This window comes from Uranotaenia lowii, chromosome 2 (assembly GCF_029784155.1).
Source record: "Uranotaenia lowii strain MFRU-FL chromosome 2, ASM2978415v1, whole genome shotgun sequence".
NCBI lineage: Eukaryota > Metazoa > Arthropoda > Insecta > Diptera > Culicidae > Uranotaenia > Uranotaenia lowii.
Window position 1 is genome coordinate 365,097,064 of NC_073692.1, and position 22,274 is coordinate 365,119,337.

The window sequence follows — 22,274 nt, forward strand, 5'->3', positions numbered from 1 at the left end:
TGATAGTTAAATCTCTACAATGTCTAATGTCAATGACTGGACTTTTTTTTTATAAATACACCTGCTCAATTCAACGTAGGGCTGAATAATTGATTGAGCCACATTCTTTTAAGTGACCATGAGTGATGATTCTAAAATATTTTCGTACCGACCGATATTTAGTTTGTCGTTTTCTTCACTGCAATAGGTATCGTCGTATCATTTGGACTTAAAATAAATACTGAACTTTTAGGCTTCAAATTTTTTCTGCAATGTGGTTCCAAGCTCATAAATTTTTGAATAACTAAATATGAAATTTACCATTACATAACAAGAGTTACCAGGTTTGTGTAGTAGCTAAACAACGGAATTTTTTAAGAACATTCCGATTGCTAAATTCTCAACCGCAAGCGTCAAACTGCTCAAGAAAGCATTCAATGAATCTCACACACACACAAACACTTTCAAGAGCCGTCCTTAAAAACTTTTTGTTTACTCTCAGGTAATTCTTCCCTCTGAACTCTGAGTGGCAAATCAGGCTTGCCAGTAATTTTTTCTAATGCGTCTTTGAATCTAAAACCAAAACTTTTCAAAGTTCGAAGTTCGTTTTTTTCAAATTGTTTTTATTCTAAACTTCCCGATCATATAGCTTTGTACCAATCACATTTTCACCCTCATATGTAAAGATCGCTGTTGTGATATTTTTTCCGGTTAAGCTTATATCTTTGCCTTCTGTTGTTTGCTACACAAGTTAGATTTATGTTCCAATTTGCAAATCATATTTACATCACAAATTATAATCCATAGTGCTTCAGTTTTTTTTTTTTAAACTTTAATCCATTTCGTTAGGCACATCTGCTTGTTACTCACTCTTCACTTTTTTAAAATTCAAATCTTTTCGATTCAGGAAATGGTTATGTTAATAAATGTCAATAGATTTCGCAGAAGATTTTGCTGGAGATACAATTTTTAGCAGATTTTAATCCTAGGGAATTTCCAAAACAGAATATTCTCAAATTGTAAACCTTGATTGTCTCGATATTACACTTTATGTTAATTCTTTATCTATAGTTAGCTACATTATTTATTATCCAAAGCTTTTTCTTTTAAAGAACCCTTGATTTTATCAAGTTCAGCTATTTGTTCTCGCCACATCGGAATATTATATATTATGCCTTTAAGTCATCATATTTTAACTGCTTCTTGTTTATAATTTTGTTTGTTTCATACAACTGTACGATTCAAAGTTTTCTTTTTTTTATTTTTGTTTCACAAGCTTCTATCCGTTTTATACTTTACCAGCTCTTAACGTAACTGTTCTCTCGATATGCATTACATGTTTAAGCTCTTTTCAAATTCGTCATTGGAGTCGTGCCATTTTATAACTATTTATGCAATTCTTCCAACTCGCAACGCTCAAGATTATATTGCGGTCCCCTGATAAGCTTTCAGGAGCTGTCATAGCGGTCCTCTCAACTCGCAATGTTTAAACTGTCTTTGGGGTCCTTCCAAATCGCATTTCATCAACTGGAATTGCGGTCCTCCCAACACACAATTCTTAAATTATTTCTGCGGTCCTCCCAACTCGCAATCTTCTTGTTATAGCGGTCCTCCCAACTCGCTTTTTTAACTATTATTGCGGTCCTCCCAACTCGCATTACTTATTCTCATTCAATTTAAGTGGTCCTCTCAACACACTTTTGCTTTTAGCTGTCCTCCCGACACGCAATTGATTTAGGCTTTTCTAGTGGTCCTCCCAACACACTACCTAAATACAGCAATCCTAGCGGGCTGTTCTGTCATCTTTGCGGTCCTCCCAACACGCATTTTAATTGTTTTCACAACTTTTCAAATTTACCATACTCACATTTCTCTAAACGGTCTATGATTTTTGTCATAACAAAAAAAAAATAATAATTCAGCATTTCCTCCAACTGGTTCCTCCTGTTTATACTTGATCACTGCTCTCATTTTATTGCTGTGGTGGGTGATCTCTGTTGAAGGTTCGGTTACATACAGCAATTGAATAGTGAATCGTGATTGCTTCCATTAAAAAACATAATTAATACCACAGAAAAAAAATTGTAAAACAATCCTGTCGGTCGCCAAATGTGCAACTTCGATCGCCACACGAGATCACCCACCGGTAGCTAATCCATCACTGAGCCGGTGCTGCGGCTCGGGCGCAAACTATCGTATCTCCATGAGGGAGATTCTTATGCCTACCCAGAGAGAATCTGCTTATGCATTCATTCATCCATTGGCGTCCCACACAAAAATCATACTTTATTTTCTGAATATTTTGTGGTTTAAAAGAATAGGCTTATTCTTTGCTAATAAGGTATAAACAGAAAGATTTGATCCTGAATGAAACCTTGAATTAATGAAGCAAAAATATTGTTAGAAAATTGTTGTTTTGATTAATATTAGCTCAGAACGAGTGATATTTATCATGTTTATTTCCACTGATACTAAGATTAGTACAAAAATATTATCAAAAATACTCAAATCAAATTATACAAAAATATTATCATGACGTCGAAAACAGTCGATAAATTAAAATTTTATACGAAAAATAAAATGCTTTTTTTTATTATTTTCATTATCATCACTTCACTAATATCAACAATACTGTTGAGCATACGCAAAAATGAATTCAAGAAGATCGAAAGTAGATTTATTCACCTTTAATATACCAAAAAAAGATTTAAAATTTGTGTTCTGCAGTCCGATATATTTCACTATAAGTACAAGTACTTTTTTCGTTAATACAAAGTTTTATATTTAAAGCTTAATCAAAAAACTTTTCGAGTCTCGGAGTAGGCCTTGTTCGAGTGCGGACGCGTTTTTCTGTCTGCTCATCGCTCTGCAGTTTTAATTTTTTCTAATTATTTTCCTAATGGAAAGTGGAATTTGTGAGAAATATAATGTTCGTTTTATCGTGTCAATCAGAACTGAGGTGTGGATTGAAATTCAAAATGTTCAAGTGATTTGTGGCAGAAAAAGTTGGACATGCAAGAACAATGGATGCTTCAATACGGAGAACGGCAGTCGACAAAGACGGCAAGGGCAGGAAATCCCGGTGAGAGCTTTCCGATTTTATTTTCCAATACTTTGGATACTTTTACTCTACTATGGCTTTAGCCTTTGTTCAGTAATGAAATATGGTTAACAAGAAAAGTTTCCACATCCGAAAGATTTCGGAAGTTTTTTTTTCTATACTTGTTTTCAGCAGCTAGAAAATTCGTTTAAGGGTTCGGTTGCTTTGATCATCCAAATACTTGATGCATTTTGTTTTTTTTCTCTCAACATGATTTATCATGAGGATTTAATAATATTTTCTCATAAAATTGAATTATTTATTCATTATTGTCATCCACTTGTGCGGACTGCATTTATTTAGTCACCTTATAGACAGCTGAGCTGGGATTGTTAGTAAATCAATAAGTTACTGAAAGACACGCATCTAAAAGTTTTTAAATAGGTTTTTTTAAACGCTTTGATGCAAAACATTTTTCTAAAAGTTCCGAGGCATAGGCTTGATTGAAATTGTGCAGGTGCAGTGAATTTTGTTTATGTTTTCATTAGTTCGCTATTCAAATCGCAGGAAACAGGTAATCTTGGTGTTCATATGTGTATGTATTATTTTTGGTGCTGAAATCTTTTAGAATTGAAAAATTCTAAAGATTTCGGTGCTGTATTAATAATTTTTCTGCTCTTAAAAATCTTTACAAAAGCGAGCAATGGCGCTATAACCATGGTCGATGACCTGAGATGAAGGTACAAGGATCCAGAACTAAACTGTGTATAATGGTTAAAGAATTTTTTTTAATTTTTGTATTGTTAATTTTTGGACTCTATGTAGAAAAACCTCATTTCCATCCTCTGAAGGAAGAAGCGCAAGGCCCAACACCAAGGAGCATAGAAATATCTTAGCATCTATGCTCCCAACGAATAAATATTAAGTGAACATGGGAACGTATGGTACTGTTGTCCACGTTTCTTCCTCCCCTGGTTCCAGTCGTCTCTGCGTCCAATACTGCACAGTGGGCCCGGCCTTGATAAGATGAATAGTAAATGTATTTTTACTATTCACCGGGATGCTGACAAGATCTGGCTGTGTACGTATCATAAGCATAAGCATAAGCATAAGCATAAGCATAAAGCTTAATCAAAAAATTGTTCTACTGCGGTTTTTTTAATTTCATTTTCAAATTCAGTGCTCGATTTACATTAATAATTTGGGTCAGTCAATAAAGTTCACGATTTTTGAAATTTTTGCAAACTAGTGTAATGATATCCAATTTCGCCAAGAACCCAAAAATTAAACTTTCGGAAACTCATTTTGCTGCTTTAACCGCCAACAATAAATGATGCTCTGGTTTCGATTTCGATTCAACTGGTTATTGGATTTGTAGAAAAATTTCTGAGTATAATCGTTAAAGTGCCCAATATCTTAAAAACATAATTTTCACGAGCTTTTTTGGACTCAGTTCCAAAGATTGTTTAAGCTTGCGTTCAATAAATGTCTGAAAGTTAAGCTTAAACCCCGGCTTAAAATTGTTTCATTTCCTATTCAAATAAACAACTTCAGCCTTCATTCGAGGACTAACTGATTGTTGATTCATAGGTCTGGTTAACTACATAATCATTAAAACACAATTATATAAACATGCATCATGAAATATTCTCTGCAGATGCCATAGGGACTCTTCTTTGCGTATGGAAGAATTGGAAATAACTCATCAAGTTCATTATTCCCAGACAAGTTTTTTTTAATCGAACTTTCCGCTTATTAGTGAAAGACATTTGCTGAAATCATCACAAACATCATCTCTTCAATGCTTCAATTTTATACACAAAGTGAATCATCTTTCTGGACAGGTGCTCGATAATACTTACAATTAACCACCAGCTGAGCCTTGGCACTGATCTGTCCGACTGAGTTGTGCGCCTCGCAGATGTAGGTGCCCTGATCGTCCGGGGCCACGTTCTTAATCACCAGGCTGCGGTCTTCCTCGAGAATTTCCGCTCGGCCCACGGGAATGTGACCGTTTTCCTTCTTCCAGAGAATCTGCGGATGAGGATCTCCACCCACGGCGCACTGGAATTGGACCCGTTGGCCCACCAGAATGGTGATGTCCGTCGGTTCGTTGACAAAGTACGGCTTGACTGCAACGGAAAGAAAGAAAGCAATAGATGGAAAAGTCGTTAGCGAAAAGCAGTTTATTACGGTTTTAATATTAAGTGGTTTTCAATCGAAAATGGGAAAACAATTTTTGCCCGAAGGAAACAGAACAATCGTTCTGCTTTCTCCTGCCAGGCAGCATCAATATGTATGGAGAAAAGCTGTGGGACCAACTACGACGTGACCTTAATTCGATTCCGGGCGGCCAACTTCCCTCCTTCTCACAGAAGAATTCAAATCCAAGGAATTGATTTCCCTATCAACCGCTCGCCAAGGACTTCAATTTTTGTCTTCAGAGCTTCGGAGAAGAAAAGGAATTTCCTTTTTGAATTTGATTCGATTACCATTTTCTTCCGTCAATCGTCGCTAACCTAACCTCAAAGCCACATCCCCGCCCTCCCGGATCGACTCAAGATTCCATCCAACATTTGGGAGGCTCCACCATTCAGCTGTTGGTGGGGAAAGAACTGTTGGAAAATCCAATCTTCGGGATTCATTGGAATTGGAACTATCAATCCCGTGCCGCAGTGAAGGATCGAAATGCGTTTGGCGAACGTTGCGCGAGGGTGCATCCGATTGCTTAGGGAGTGTTGATTTAAAAAAAATTCTAGGAATTATAAATTCCCGGCTTTTTATGCTGGATTTAAGGGACGTTTAGAAAAACAATAGCTTTATATGAACATTTTCAAGCAATAATTGTAAAATGTTTAAAGCCTCTATTGTTTTTTTTTCAAAATCTTTTTTTTAATTCTGTTGAAAAAATGGAAGTTTGTTTAAGACCTTTGCTAACTCAGAAAAGAGTAAGGATGTCGATATTTTGCAAAACGAATACTGATTGCATTAAAAAAATATTAATAAATCTTGTTGTGTTATTTTCCATTCGAATGAAAGAGGAATGATTCAAGAAAATTTTCTGTAACTCAACTTTTCACTCCTGATCAGTATCCTTACCCGGAAACAGGGTAATCCTGATTCAAAACTTCATTGTGTTCCGCATTCAGAGACCTGATTTCTATTCTGGTTCAAAACTTGACCTTTATCTTGATTCCATTCAGATGATCTTTATTTTGATCGTTATTCAGAATCTTTATCCTGGATTCTAAAATTGGATTTCGATTCTAATTCTGATCTAGAAAATGATTTCAATCTGATTTTTTTTAACTGATTCAGATCCAGAGCTTGATCTTCTTCTGAAACCTTAATTTGATCTTGGGCTTTATCATGATTTCAGGTGTGGAAGCTAAACTTGAATTTCATTTTTCATCATAATCTTGATCCTGGCTCTTTGGCAAATCTCGATTCTGATTCTGATTCAAACAATAGATCCTCATTCTTATCTTTTCCTTTTTCGAATTCTGATTTTTATCCTGATCAGCAAATCAGAAATCAGAAAATTGGAAAATTTCTATCTCTTTTCTTCGAATAACAAAAAAAACTGAATGTATTAAAAGCCATTTAAATTGATGATTGTGTTACGGCAAACTCTGCGGAAGCTCTGGCGAAATCTATCGATTTGAAGAAAAAATACTTTCCTACGAATTTTTTATAAGCTGTTTCAATTTTTTGTCTATATAAATTTGAAAAGGGCGATTGATAGGTTTTTTTCTAAATCCCTGCAATTCATTGGCAGATTTTTTTTCTCGTTTGAGAGGGAAATGAGTAAATTTTTCAATTGTGCGCAGATGCTCAATAATTACATTTTCGTTAATTTTTTTTTAAATTTTCGTTATAGGTAAAAAGTTTATTTATTTTTGTGATGATTGCTTCGACCTCTGTTCCGTTCTGTCGTGCCAATATTCAAGCCAAATCCGCAAAAGGATTTTTTGGCTGTCGATTCATAAAATAGACAGATTTTAGGTTGGTGAGAAATCATGTAATATTTTCTTATTTCTTCAAACAAATTCTCAATCAAGAATTCATATTGACAGAAAGTTATAATTTGCTCGTAGATACAATTTATTTCTAACCATTTATCATGGTGGAACAATTTTGCGTTCACAGACCAATTTTATGTTGATAAAACTATTTGTAAAAAAATGAGTTTTTTGGGAACACTGGTTCGAGATGAACACGATTCCAAATATGGTAAATTTAAAGGTGAATTTTACAAGTTAAATTTGTCTTTGTTAATAGTTTATGTAGTTCAAGTAACGTGTGAAGTGTAAGTGCAGAAGAGTGTAATGAAGTTTTGGGTAGTGGTTCCTCCTATATCAGGTAATATCAATTTTAATTTTGTTTCAATCCAATGGCAATGTTTTGGTTCGATGATGACTCGACATTACATGTCTGATGTCGATATAAAATCGATATTAAAAATAAGTACAGATGACGCGTGTTACATTTTTCAATCGCTTATACCGGCACCTGGTGAGTAAAAACAATTTTAGAATATATAATTTATGATATTTAACGCTTTGACCGACATCTGGTGAGTAATAGAAATTTTTTCTATTGACATCTAGCGGACGATCAGGAATTAATTCAGAATTTTCGTACGTCAATTATTACGAAGTTTCTTTGAATGCATTCAAAGGGATGCTTATCTAGCATGATTACGCTAGATTACAATATTATTTTATTTCAAACTATTCAGAACAGAGAGTTCTCGTGAGGAAATATAGCAACAAAGTTTGATTCAATCAGAAAATTAAAATGTTAAAATTCAAAATCTTGGGCTTAGCATTGAGTTTAAATTGTTATTGTCTCGTTTACTTTAAGGCTAAAGTTAAACTTAGATTATTATTCCATAAATCGATTTTTTGGATAAAAATTGGTTTGAAATAGCAAAAAAAACATGTTCCTAATTCGATTGAGTCGTAGGTTCATCGATTTAAGATTGAATTTCTACTAAAGGATGGCGGAATTGTAATATTTATTTTAAAATTGTTTATTTGTTTATTTAAATATCTTCTTGCGGATTTTCTTTATAAATTCTTCGATGAGTAGAGCATTTTTTAGACAGTTCAATAATTCTTGAATTATTCATTAGAAAGTAATCTTCAGTACCTAGTAATCTAGTATGATCTATCACCATCACAAAATCTTTCTGTTTACTTTCTAATAATTTTTTTCTCCAATAAAAAGCAGGGCTGTACAATGTAGACTCGATTGTTTTAGATTTAACGGTGAATGAGTGCATCACTCTGGACATTCCGATGAACGGTTACCCCGATCGAGCACAAAGATCTCCAGAAAGATAAAGGAAAGGTAGTAAAGAAATTTTATTGATAAGGCAATGTTTTTTTTGCAATTTTACGTAAATTTGAAATATTAATGCAAAAACGTGTATTAATGTAAGGTAATAAAGCTAACTTAATCAAAGTTTGTTATGAAAATTTAACGAACTTTGTTTTGATAAAATAAAAACAAAACATTCATTTTTTATTAAATTAATTTCAAATATACTTTTATCCTAAAAGATATTGGCTATGACGTTGTCTTTTTCGTTTAACCTAGTGAGATATTTAATCTGTGTTTTTTTTCTATCAATTTTGAGCTAGCGATGAAGAATTATGAAAGTCTTAATGACAAAATAGTGCAGTATGTATAAAAAAAGATTTTCATAAATTAGAATTCGAATGTTCACATAGCTTTCACTGAACATATTTTATGAAATTTTTGGAAATATTTTATTTTCCTTCTAATCCACTAATAGAATTAGAAAAAGGTAATCTAGTGGACTATACTTCTGTTTTGTACAATTAAATGAGTTGAATTATTAATAAGCAAATTTTTTCAAATCTAAAATACGGAATCATGAATTGTTTCAAAAATACAAAAAACATTGTTCAATGTAAGGTATAATATCAATTATGAGAGTCTGTTGTTCAAAATAAGAGAAATTTATAGGTTTTGACCATTCTGATTTACTGTCGCATTATATAATCTTTTAATTATCATATTTCCATTTTATTTCATTATTATTGTATGTTCTCAAATATCGATTCTGTTTAGATCTGTGAGAGGAGTGGAATGCGCTTCCAAATCTTTATCCCATATTTTCTTTAGGTTTGTTTTTTGTCAGTTGTTTTGTTCACTATATGTTGTTCGAACGAGATATAAATAGGAACGTCATAATAAATTTATATGAAGTTCAAATATTTTGAAAATAAAATTATCACATTGACTTTTCAATACGTTTCAAGGACTCCTTCAATAAGGACCTACAGTTGCTTTACCAAACGGCTTAATAACTTATTTTTATCTATCCACAGCTCAATCTATCAATCCAAATCCTCGCTTTAAATCTTATTATTATTATTATTATTATTATTATTATTGTTTGATTTGCCTAATTTTAGTTCGAATTTCAAACACTGTAACGCAAGTTATTTTTAAATTTTCACCTTTTCAAATGTTTATGGTGATTTTAACGTTCATCAGCAATTAGATAGTACATTTCATTGCATATACAAATATCAATTTACTTCAGAGATGAATGAACTTTTAAGTTTAGAGTCTCTCCAATCAAACAATCAATTTATCCAAGTAGGAGTTTTTATTTATTTTATTTTTTTTTAATTACAACTGCTCCGAAAATTTCTAAATTAACTTCTTTTCAGATTCGGAAGTGAAGTTTATTTTCCTTCATTTTATCTAGTCGTCCATCAAGTATGTTTTATATGATTTGTAGTTTCAGTTCAAAAATTTAAATAGATAAATGCTTTTTTCTCATTTTAAGATTTTTGATTTGGCATATAGCAATTTATTTAAAACTTCAAGCATTGTTTTTTGCATTTTACAAGTTGATTTCTTTTAACAGAGCAAAGGATGTTCCACGGCTGCCTCTCGAAATATGCGGAACAATAGCATCACAATTTTCAAGTGATAATTATTATTGTTATTTTTCATATAAAATTTATCTCTCATGCCAAATGTTTTTAGTTATTTTGTAGTGTTGATCAGCATTTTATCTTAACAACCAAATTTAAAATAAATCTATAATTTTTGATGTTTTGTTTCGAATATTTTGCATCGCAATTTTTTAATACTTAAAAATTGTTTATTTTAGATCAGATGGAAATAAATATGATTATGATACTGATTAAGGTCGGTTACAGTTAAAGGTAAGCTTAGTGTGTCTTGAGGTAAGTTGGGTATAAAGGTGAGGATATTCTGTTGTATAACTATTTCATTTATTGATTTTATTATATAAGAACGTTCAATTAGTTGCCAGCTGGGCAGGTATCTACACGCATGCGGAATACCTGTCGTAGATTCATAACACTGAGAATGTTATGAATTTTATACGGTTGCGAAACTGTTTGCTCGTTCTACAAATAAGACATACACATACACGAAACACATTCATTACATGACAGTTCACACGAAGCCATGGTGTCGGGTATGTGGTAATTTGCATCGAAGATTGGCCGAATTTATAATCTAAAGAATGCAATTTAGCGCATACGTTGGCGAAACTGCGGTGAATCCGTGCACCCATGGTGGATTATTTACATACATACATACATAAAACTATTTGTAAAAAAATATTAATTTTAAGACTCGAATTTCACAAGGAAGATAAGTTTCTACTAATCGAATCACTAAAACAATCTTCATTATAATTTCACTCGGAGCTTAATTTCTTTAAAAGAATAATCGAAACAAAACATATATGAAATAAAAAAAATGAGTTGCATGAATAGTTAGAGTTATCTCAACAAATGTATTACAAAACAATTAAACTTTAAACAGACTTTTGTAATGATGTTACGAATAAAAAAACACGGATAAAAACGCTACAGGTTGGTATCAAAATTCGTATAGTTGGCTCTTCCATATCTCAGATTATTGGTTGAACCCATAATTTTGCTTAATTAACATTGATAACTACGAACGAATTAACGTTTATGTACAGTTGAATTAGCTGTAGAGGATTTCTCAACTGCTTATCGCTAAAACAATTCAACATCTGGTTGTTTTGGCTATATTTTCCTAGTCTACATTTAACAATTAAATAATTAGTTCTCAAATATCATCCGATCTGCCATAACTTGTGAGACAACTAAGTGATGTTCAAAATACATTGGCATATTTTATTAACGGTCGGACTATTTGGTGAAAATCATCAGAAAATGATGAAACCTTAGCTTAAGTTCTAGAGAAGTTAGTTTTCAGAAATAGTTTAACTATTTAGCCATAAAGCAAGTTCAATTCATTGGCTTCCAAATCACCTTACCAGAAAATCAATACAATGTTTGAAAAGAGAGATAAATAAAAATGCATGTTTTAGAAAACAGCTCCCAAACTTTTTACCTTACACCATACTACGGGGTGATCCCAAACTTTTGGACGATGACTTAAGTAGCTATTTAACATATTTTAAGTACATTGCCAATATTTCGCACGAAAATTGTAACAAATTTATTGTAAAAAGAATGAAAAAAAGATTCAAATGCAATTCGAGTTTTGAAATTTTGTCCACGCCACACTCAGATGATCGGGTTTTAATTTTAAGTTCGGTTTTTGAAATATGTCCCAACTTTAAGCTAAATTTAAGTCCTATAAACTCAATATTAACATTTTGTCAAATGCATACGAAGGAGATTTTGCTCACGATCTCTTGAATGAGATAAAAAAAAATCTTAATATGTAATAAGATGGCATAGATATGGCCGATTAAAATTTTCATGTTTTTAAGGGGGTAATCCCAAACTTTTGGCCGGCAGTGTATCTATAATATTTTTCTGCGTAAACATATTGTTTTATAACTTCATAGCTATAAATTATATTAAAAGATGTATGGCTACTCTGATTGTTAGAATCAGAATTCAATGCTCAGTAGAAAATTATAAGTTTATTGATTTGTCCCAAGCAGTGTCTCCAATTTTCACATTCACAACAGAAAAATCTTTCAAATGAAAGGCCAAAGCTTACTACTGTAAGCTTGCTTACGATAATTTCATTTGAAATTCGTCAGTGTCTTTGATGATGATGACGTTAATGATTTTTAAAGTGCAACTTATGATTTTCAAATGAAAATCAAGATTTTCAATTTCAAACGAAAATTAAATTTTTTTTATGTGATTTTTTTTATTCTAGTTTTTTTTTGTGATTATAAACTATTAAAAAAATTAAATTAACCAAAAACTTGAAATTCAATTAATATTTATATTAACTTTTGTTTTTTGTAAGAGGTATCCATTTTACAAGCAAAGAAAAATTCCAAAATTTAAAAAAATATGTTTTTTGTTCATTTTTACAGCTTGAACGTTTTTAGTAATTTGTATTTTTATACTAATAATCTACTCATTTGATTATTTTCAACCGAAATTTTTCAATCGATTCAATCGAAAATTTTTTTCTTTCATTTGACTGTTATGCAGACCGGTCTGAATGTTTTGTGTACTGCCTTTCATAGCAACCTGAAACTTGTAAGTTTTCTTTTGGCAGCAAAAAAAGTTATTCGATTGTGAACTTCCAAAGCAGTATAGATTAAAATGATTGAATGAATATTGGAGACCATGGTTCCAAGATTAGGTAAATATGGTTCGCTCAAGCATCACTTCAATCTGATTCAACAGAATCTATGCATGAGATCGAAATTATTATTTATATGGCTGAATCATTTGTTGACATGTATTTTCACAGTGCAGTATCATTATTGACATTTTCATTCACAAGTTGAATTCTCATTTCTTGAATTATATTTCTTAGCTAAAATTTAATATTTCGTTCTCTAAGTTACAAATCTTCGTTAAACGGCAAACGCCACGAGAATTTTACTTTTATCAATTTATGATTTGATTAAAAGTCACATATTTTCGAAAATCTGGGATCTCTTAAAGTTTTTTGTGAGAAATTAAATGCAATTTTCAGAATGAAAATCAGCTCAATAGGCTGTGTGTTGCAACCACGTAAAGAATGCCCATTGACGTCACAAAAATTGTATTTTTTTAAACGTTCAACATTTACTAGATTTGAGAATAAACAAAGTACTGGAAGTGATCATCATTTTTTTTATTAAAAGTCTTCGCAAATCCTGAAGCGGGCATTTCTCTGTGACATGAATTAATATCTTCGAAAAAAATTAAGTTTTCCATTCTAATTGCTTCTATTATTTGCTAAAGCATTAAAAAGGGTCTATCTCGGAGCTATGTAAACAAAATAAAACTGTTTTGTAATCAAAATGTAGAGTTTTTTCTGCACTTTAAAGGAAAATTAAGAAAAAAGTTATTTCGGTGTTGTTTTTATGAAATTTCGAACTTTTCGTCCAGAACCACTCATCATAGTTTGGACACCCTATTCACTGACCTCAGCGGCCATTCTTTGCCCTCAGCGGCCATTTTGTTCCACAATCTCTTCATCTCTGTTGCATCCCGAGTCGTCTTAATATTCTTCATCATCTTTTCGATAGGGCGGAATTGAGGGCAGTTGGGTGGGTTGATGTCCTTTTCGTTAAAATCCACCCGTTGGTCCGATATCAATGTAAATAGTACCTATTTGCTAAAGTGGCAGCTTGCCAAATCTGGCGAAAACTTTACTGGTCCTTAGTGAGATCTTATGTACGAAAAAAAGAAAATTTTTAAGGCACTCCTTCATGTACATTTCGAAGTCCATGGGCTTGTTTTTCACCAAAACCGGGGTTTTTCGTCCGCAGCTGCAAATACCTTGCCAGATCAAACACTTCCTTGCCAACTTATCGGCAAAAACGAATTTGAACTTGGCGGGGACATCACCCCGACCAGTGGTTTTGAAAAATTTTTGGCCAGGAAGACGCCCAAAATCAGATTTCACGATTTTTGAACCAGACCACGTCGGGTTTTTGACGTGGGTGTCCAAAATTAATTTTCGCCTCGCGGCTTCTATTACATGTAACTTTATTGGAACAAAACGAATCGTTATGAAATTTTCAGCACTGATAAAGGAAACTTTTCCAAACAAAGTACTGTCAAAACATTCCAGATCCAACAACTAGGAGCGCTATGGTATAATAAAAAGTGTGTCCAGATTTTGGATGATCCATGCTTTAGCGTTATGTTCATAAAAGTAAGTACCCATAATAAATTGCAATGTGATTTTAATGAACTTTGATACGGAAAATTTTGCAGATTAACAAGTTATTAAGTTTTTTAGTACAAAATATCAAAGTTCTAAATTTAAAAAAAATATTTTAAAATGAATCAAAATTGCCCTAAATAAGAATTCCCACCGCAAATAATTTTAATATAAAATCCAATTTGACAATCCACTTAATATACCGCAAAGAGAAGGTTTAATAGACATAACTTAATTGAACCAATTGAAAAATGTAATAGCACAAAATTCTGTGGAAAACTCGGGCTTGATAAAACTTCTGGAGGGGGTCGCGCAACAGTCTTGAAATTTTAATAAAATTTTGGGATTTTTTCGGAATGAACATTAAAAACCACTTTGTCACCAATAAATTTACAATTTCTTCTAAATTTCATTTTTCTTCAAGTCCAAATTTTGACAAATATGTCATCCGAAAAACATGTTTTAATTAGTTTTATAAGTGTATTTTGATTAGTGGTATAAAAAAAAGAACAGCTTCAACAACGGGTTTGTAGCGTGGATAGTCGGCAATTCATGTATATGATCGATAAAAGACCCTTCAAGGTTCGAGATAAAATATTCATTGTAAAAAACTTAAATGACAAGAAATCGGTCGATAGTGACTGTAGTTTTCGAAAAAAATAATAGTTTTTCGATAAAATGTCCCATAATTCTATACAAACGTGAGAACATTGCGTGATCCTGTCCTGTGGTCCTCTCTGAACGCAATTTTTCATAGGACTTTGAAAAAAAGGACTCAGATCAATTTGTCCATCAACCAACTTTCTATAGAAAGAAGTCATTTGAAACTATTATTCATTTTTTTTTTATAAACCAACGTAACATCAAAAATATTTTGAAACACACTCAAAGGCTTTTTCGATTGAGTTTTTCATAGTTTTGAATTAGGCTGGAACAAATATCATTTTAACTTTTGTCATACCCCCCCTTCAAGATGTCTACGAATCCCGAAGTTTTATTGAGTTTTCCGATTAAAAAATTACTTGATTTATAGGTTTCATGCAATTATATAGTATGCAGTTTTGTTTCATACAAGCTTTGGTGCAATTTATTCCAATTCAATTGTTTTTCGCATTATTTTTTTGTCCCCCCCCTCGCGATGTTCCAACTCCGAGTGACAAAAGAAGTGGCTTAAAATTAAATTAAAAATAAAAAAATCAAAAATAGCATTTTGTTTGTTGTAGAAAGTTTAACTTTTCTGAAATTTTTTATGCTGTTTGGCCCGATAGGAGATCAGAAAAGCACGTTTTGTACACAAATTTGAAAAGTCTTAAACATATTTTAAGAACGATTCGCTCAAAGAAAATATTTTTGATTTCAAGTTGTAGTGCATTAAATTTGAGCTTAGAGCAACTTTTTCAAATGTGCACTCAACCGTGAAATTTCTATACAATTTTCCCAAAAAAATGTTTTGCAAGCTTTGTGAAATCACGCTGAAATGGGTCAATTTCATTTTTTTCACATCTTTTCAAATTTCACCCATGCACTGCTTGTTGCGTAAGAGCCATCATACGTTGAAAATAAGCTGGCGCCTTTTGCCATATGCAGAAGTGCTTTCGTGTCATTTGCCAGATCGATTGTCGTGAAAGTTGGTAAAACGTGGTTTTGCCGGAAATGGTTTCTGTCAAGTAACAAACCTCGCCCACCTCGGAAAAGAAGGGTAGGAGTACCATATAAAATCGACGTAATATATGAATCAAATTTGGTACACATGTATTTTTATCCGAGACACTTTTGAGTCAAAAATAAATTCTCGATATCATTTTTTTAAATATTTAATTTTTTTTTAAACGAAAAGGGAGGAAAATTCAGATGGGATTACGAACATGACCAAAGATTTTTGTCATTTAATTTAAATTTTATTGTTACAAAAATAGATTCACAGAAGCAGAAGCAGAAACGTGGACAACTTAAGCGCTGATTACACTTACATGACACTTAGAACCAAAATACGATCATTTTTGGTATAATATTGTCACCTATCGTCGGTATTGCGAACTTTGCCAAATTTGACGAAAAATTCTCTGTAAGAAAAATTTACCTGTTAAGTACAATTTCGACGATAAAAAAATTGCCAATTTTTCTTGAAAGATGGGGGGGGGGGGGGGACTTTCCAGAATATAGCAGCATGGGATAGCATTTCATCAAAAGCGATCGATGTGCACTCTGGAATCGATATTTCGAATTGCTGGAAAATTTTTCCAACGACGTGCTTCTAATTTTGTGATCATTAACAAACCTAATGGAAAAAAAGAAACTTCTATTTAAACTTTCGTTTTCAAATCTGTGGAAAATATGTGCTACTTCAATTTTTTTAAATTTCCAGGTTTTTTTTTTCAAATTTAACGAGTTAAATAAACATAAAGACGAAAGTAAACACGACCTCACCGGCCATCGATTGCCGAACGAGATGCAAAATCTTCCGAAAACGTTCCATCAATTTGGGTTTGATTGAAAGCACGTCAACGCTAGCGGCGTCGTCGTCGTCGTGGTTTTGAGTTTTCCATCCATCTCTGTCCCAAGAGAGCGCGCGCTAGAGAATGGAATAGGGGAACATGCCTTATTATGCGCCACCTATGCGAATCGTTGATTTTCTATGCATTCCACGTACAAATTGTGTTAAAAATGGGTGAAATTGTTGAAGAAAAGTGTTTTCTACAAATGCCTATGATTTTTTATTACTCAAATTGCTATAGTTGCTTCAAAAACTTGATTTTTTAAAACCATATTCAAAGCCACAGAACAAAACTGTGTTGCAAATACGCGCCGCTGTGTATTCAATACGCGCCTAGCAGCCGAACACACCCGAAAGCAGCCGAAGACCGAAAACACACCAATACTTACAGACACTTTGAATGAAAAGAAAATCAAAATGGACTAATCGAAATTTAAAAAAAAAATAAAAGTACATTTTTTGGGCTGAATTAACGCTCAAAATATGGTTTTAGTCTTTTCGTTCATTTTCAATAAAAATTGGCCTTTTTGAAAAATAAATGCTATTTTCAGCCTACTTCGATTGGCGCGTTATAACGAGCGCATGGGCCGTGATAGAACATACCCATAAAAAGCATACCATAGCGAGTTCAGTATGATTTTTTAGCATAAAATCATAGTTTAGATTCTCCTCTATCGATGTGTCAGAAAATATTGTCTTATTCGTTTTTCTCTGCTTGGTGACACCTTATTGAAAGTGTTTTGAAATTTAGATCGAAATGAAGAAAAACTTAAATTGTGAAATTTTTACGACACAGGGGCATTTTAAGGAAAAATTCATACTTGCCATGACCAATCACAGCATTTAAACCCAATTGGTAATATTTTGCAGGCTTAAAATGTTACAGATTCTTCAAAACAAGGGTGGCGCGTATTAGCCACATGGGGCGTTATATGAACTTTTCCCCTATGCTTATCGAATTGCTCTGGAAGAAAGTGCAAGATGTGCTGAAAGTTGAAATGCGAAGGTTTTTGTGACTTTATGAGAAAAAATGATATTAATTTTGTTTTAAAGTTGAAAAAAAAACAAGTTTGATCAAATGGATTTGAACTCATTTTTCTTTAACTTATGGAAGAAAACTATTCAAAACAGAAGTTTTCAAGTTCTTTAGCATTGCAAGTAAACTCCTTGAATGGAATTTCAATTACCGCCTTCATCGTCGCCTTAAACAGCGTACGAGATAAGCACAGGAATTTGCAACAGATCACGATTTACTTGACGAAGACAAGTTTTGTGTCTTTCAACGAGAGACGCAGAAAAAAAAAACGAAACATCCCAACAGAATTGTCAACCTTAATCTGCATGGTTGCAGACGGTGGCGCCATCTTTTTTGTGTGAATTACTGTAAAGTCGGTGAACTTAAATTGAATCTGTAAAGTTATTTGAGAAGATTTTTTTCCATAATTGAATTATGAGTTGTAAACTTTTGGGAAACCAATTCCAAGATGATTAAAAACCTTTCGCCTTCAAGTTTTTAAAGAATCATTGAATAAATAAATTCAAATTTATGAACAAATGAATGTCCACCTACCCTAAAGCTCTTTCTGGGGAAAACATCAGATGTTAAGTTAAAATTGTTCTACCAGTTTAGTACCAAATGGCATTTGCTAAGTCCAATCGCTCCGCTGTTAAGAAGGATGATAAAACACAGTTTTGTCTGAGTTCCACTCCCTGAACCCCTTCTGGAAAATACCCATCGCTAGGACCAACTTCATACTACAGTCGTCGTCTTCGTTCGGTAGTTAAGACAATTTAGTTTAATTTATCGTGACAATGAAACAGGGGCAATTTTCCGCTAGCCTCGTCCCACATTCGGCGTCTTTTCCGTTTCTAGACGTAGGAAAAGCCAGAATTTTCCCCAAGATTTATGGGTGACATCGACTTGAGCGATAAGCAGATTCTACCCGAGCAGACTTGTATGGCAAAATTACAGCAAATTTTGCTATCACGCCCTGAGAGCCCAACTTGCTCTCATTTTGCTTGACATAAGGTGGTACACAGCAAAAATGAGAGCACAATTTTTCATACTTGGTTAGCAAAGTGATACCAAATTTTGCTAAAACTGAGACCCTAACTACACCTCGTATCCGAGAGCTTGGAGAGCACAATGATGCCAATATAAGGCATCATGTTATTCTTCTTTTAAGCAAAATTTGGCATCAATATACTCTCAAAAGTATCAAAAAACGAGAGCAAAGCGAGGTAAAATTATGGTCTCAATTAAAGCAAAATTTGGCATTATTTTGCTCTCCGTATTTTGTTTTGTATCTTCATATCTTTGCTGTTTTCAACCTTTAGTCAGTCAAATTTAAAGCAAATTTGGCTTTCATGACGTGATAGCATTGGTTTTAATTTTGCCAAAAAAAGTTGGTAGAGAAAACTGAATCTCCTTAAGTTATGCAACGTGTCAGCAATAATGAATTCAAATACGTATTTCGATTTGAAACGACAATTGAAGAGTTGACAAATTAAGTGGGCACTTTCACATTACTTAGTAAATTACATTTACTGCCCTATTTGTAAACCTTTACCCGATCAGACTTTTATGTAAAATAATACCTATATATGCCTAAATTTCGATAACAGAGCATGATAGCAAAACTTAGCGCAATTTTTCCAGAAGGCAATATTTGAATTTTTTCGATTCTTGTTCTTGATTTTACTAGCCAATTTCTCGGTTCAATTGAATTAATCGCCTGAATTTATATAACAATCTTCACATCAAAATCGCCTTCAAAAACCATCATGTACAAGGTGAAATTGGTAATTCTTCAAAAACAAAAACTGATTCCCAAAAAAATTTCCTTGCCTACATGAAGGCGTTTAAACTTTGCCTCTTGTTACATATGTTTGTAAATGTTGAATATTTTAGGTAAATTTATTTTAGTTGAATAAAACATGAGATACTTTTGCTAGTAAAAATTTCAATTGAACATTTTTGAGCAAAAACGAGCAGTCAGAGAATTTTAATAACATATTAATCGTTTTTACAAGGCATGGTAACAAAATAGTTATAATTTTACTTTTAGGTATGTTTTTTCCTGCGTACCGAAGTCAAAGCCACCTTAAAGTCGGCAATTGAATTGCGTCTCGAATGTCTAAATGGAATATTAACCTAACTACAGTTGCTCTTTTAAGTTTAGTTTTATATTATATAAACCGGTTATAAGTTACACTTTTGTGGAATACCTGCAGGTCACTCTTGTGGGAGACCGTGAGAAAATTCACCAATTCGTCATTCGCCAGACTGTCTTATTTGTAAAACATCCAATCGAGAAAAACGAATTTGAGGTTGCACTGTGCGGCCACAAAAAAAGAGGGAAAAAGAGACATAATTAGGTATTTAAGCATACATTTTGACAACTAACTTAATCCCGTCCTAATTTATAATAAATAAATGCTATACTATATGTATTTGCCAAATTATCGGTAGTTGCGAATATTTTGTCTTAATAAACATATGGGACAACTTGCAGTTACATATATTCCATATGGGCCAAACATGACACGGTATTTTTTAATTGTTTGGAAAAAAGGGAAATTGTTTTTGAAATGATCTTAAAAAAAACGATGGTAATGCAAATGGGACAGTCTAGCGAACTGCGAAAGGTAAAATTGCTTCAAAATAAGCGCTTTAAAATAGTCTACATATAGCTAAGGTATGAAGATTTTATTTGTATGAGGAGAGGCATGAAGAATACAAAATTAGTTGTTCCTTAGTAAGTTTGCTACACAACTGCGTTTAAAATTAACTTTCGAAAAATTGGAAGAAATTCGTTTTTGGGACTTCAAACGTGTCAGCTAAAAAATGTAATAATTCATTACATTGACACCCAACGTCATACAATTTAAAATTTAGTCAGTTCAAGGAGCCTAAAATGGGGTGTTGGTTATAATTAATTTGACCTTATTTTGACTCAATAATCCCAAACCATTTTGCATGGTTTAAACATTATTTGGGGATGTTTTGAAAAGTTGTTTACATACTTGTAAGTTCGAAACAAAAATTATCTTCTTTTTGTTATTTTACTTCCAATTTGGAATTTATCCCTGATTTTTTTTTTTGTTAATTTTTTTTATTATAGTCGTTTTAACATCTATCTGTATGTCATTCGCGACTTATATCAACGATGCAGTTGGTGGATAGCCATTGAAAAACTTATCCGGTGATCGATGTTTACTTTTGGGCTCGAACTCACGGACATCGGCTCAGAAAGCAACTGACTTGCCAACTGAGCTATATCGCAAGCCCTTTATCCCAGATCTTTAAAGGGATTTTATATAGAAGTTGGTAGTGTGAATTTGAATGTTTATCAGAAGGTTGAGTTGTAATTCAAAAACTGTTTGTGAATTCAAATCTTACATTATTAATATTAAATCTGAAAGCTGATTGTTCTATTTGTTTCTAAATTTATGCACTTGAAGCTTATATGTTCATAAGCTTACAAATATTTTGTGGAATAAAAATTAGGAATTGATACCTGAACGTTGAAAGAGGCTGAGTAAACCACCAAACCCTACCGCTCCTTCGGTCTTCGATAATAGTGTTTCAACTTCTTTGGTTATCATGAAATGATCAATGGAATATATCAAAATAAAAAATAAACAAATGAAATAAATCAGGATTTAAAAAAAGCATCAGTAATCCTTCCAAAAAATCTTTGGCTTCAGGGCCATGAATAGAAATAAAAAAAATGCTTTGAAACTCTGATGGCAACTAATTTGAACTGCTAAAAACACAGATTTAAAGGCCTTATTTAAATTTCAAAAAGAGTTTTGCTAATTTGTCTCTGAGAAAATAGAATTAGAAATTTTTAGATATTTCACTTACCTCGCAATGTAGCAGGAAGTTCAATTCATTTTCACCTCCCGAATGTCACAGTCACAAGAGGTGACTTTCCGAAACAGTGGTGGTTGCGGTAGTGTAGAAGATGCTACTGTAGTTCACCAGATCGTAGACACAAAGCAGCTTGTGACCGGTTCAAAATTCGCTCTCGAATTCATCGACGGTTGGTACACGACGAAATCATTAATCTACTTCAGTAGACTAGCCTCAAGGTCTGGTGACCGGGAGTATGCCTGTGATGCGTATGAAATTGAGTTGAATCGTAGATGTTTCCAGCATCTAGATCCGGACTTTTCCAACATCCCAATATAAATAGCTGGGATCTCTTTCAGCGATTCCGGCGGGTTCGGAGCAGTTCAATAAATTGCATTTTTCACCGTCTTCGTCATCGTGCATCGTCTGGATCTTCCCTACGTTTGCAATCCGCAGGATTCGGTGGACTTCTTCGACGTACATCCTGATAAAATATCTGCGCTTTCTTAGTGGCGTAGGCAGACCTATTTTCTTTTGCGGGCAGCTGGAATTTAAACAGCGAAGATACATATCAAATCCAAGGTGCATCCGATGACTCGATGCGGACAACAAACGATATTTATGTACCTTTTAAACAGCTCCGGGATCTAAGTTGTTCTTCCAGGTTTGTTCACATAAAAACCCAACTTAAACTTTTAAAAAAACAGCCTGGCTACTGAGTACTAACTGACTTGTTGTTGTTTTGTTGTTTTCCT

General features: G+C 33.1%; 1 protein-coding gene across 6 annotated transcripts in view; it reads right to left on the reverse strand.

Moving 5' to 3' along the window:
• LOC129749673 (protein sax-3-like) overlaps window positions 1–22,274 on the reverse strand; it is an 839,575-nt gene that overhangs the window by 136,533 nt on the left and 680,768 nt on the right. For all 6 annotated transcript variants that reach the window (XM_055744711.1, XM_055744709.1, XM_055744710.1 and 3 more), the window contains one exon: window positions 4,882–5,151. In XM_055744711.1, coding sequence (XP_055600686.1) covers window positions 4,882–5,151 — 270 coding nt within the window. The remainder of the gene's footprint in view (window positions 1–4,881; window positions 5,152–22,274) is intronic.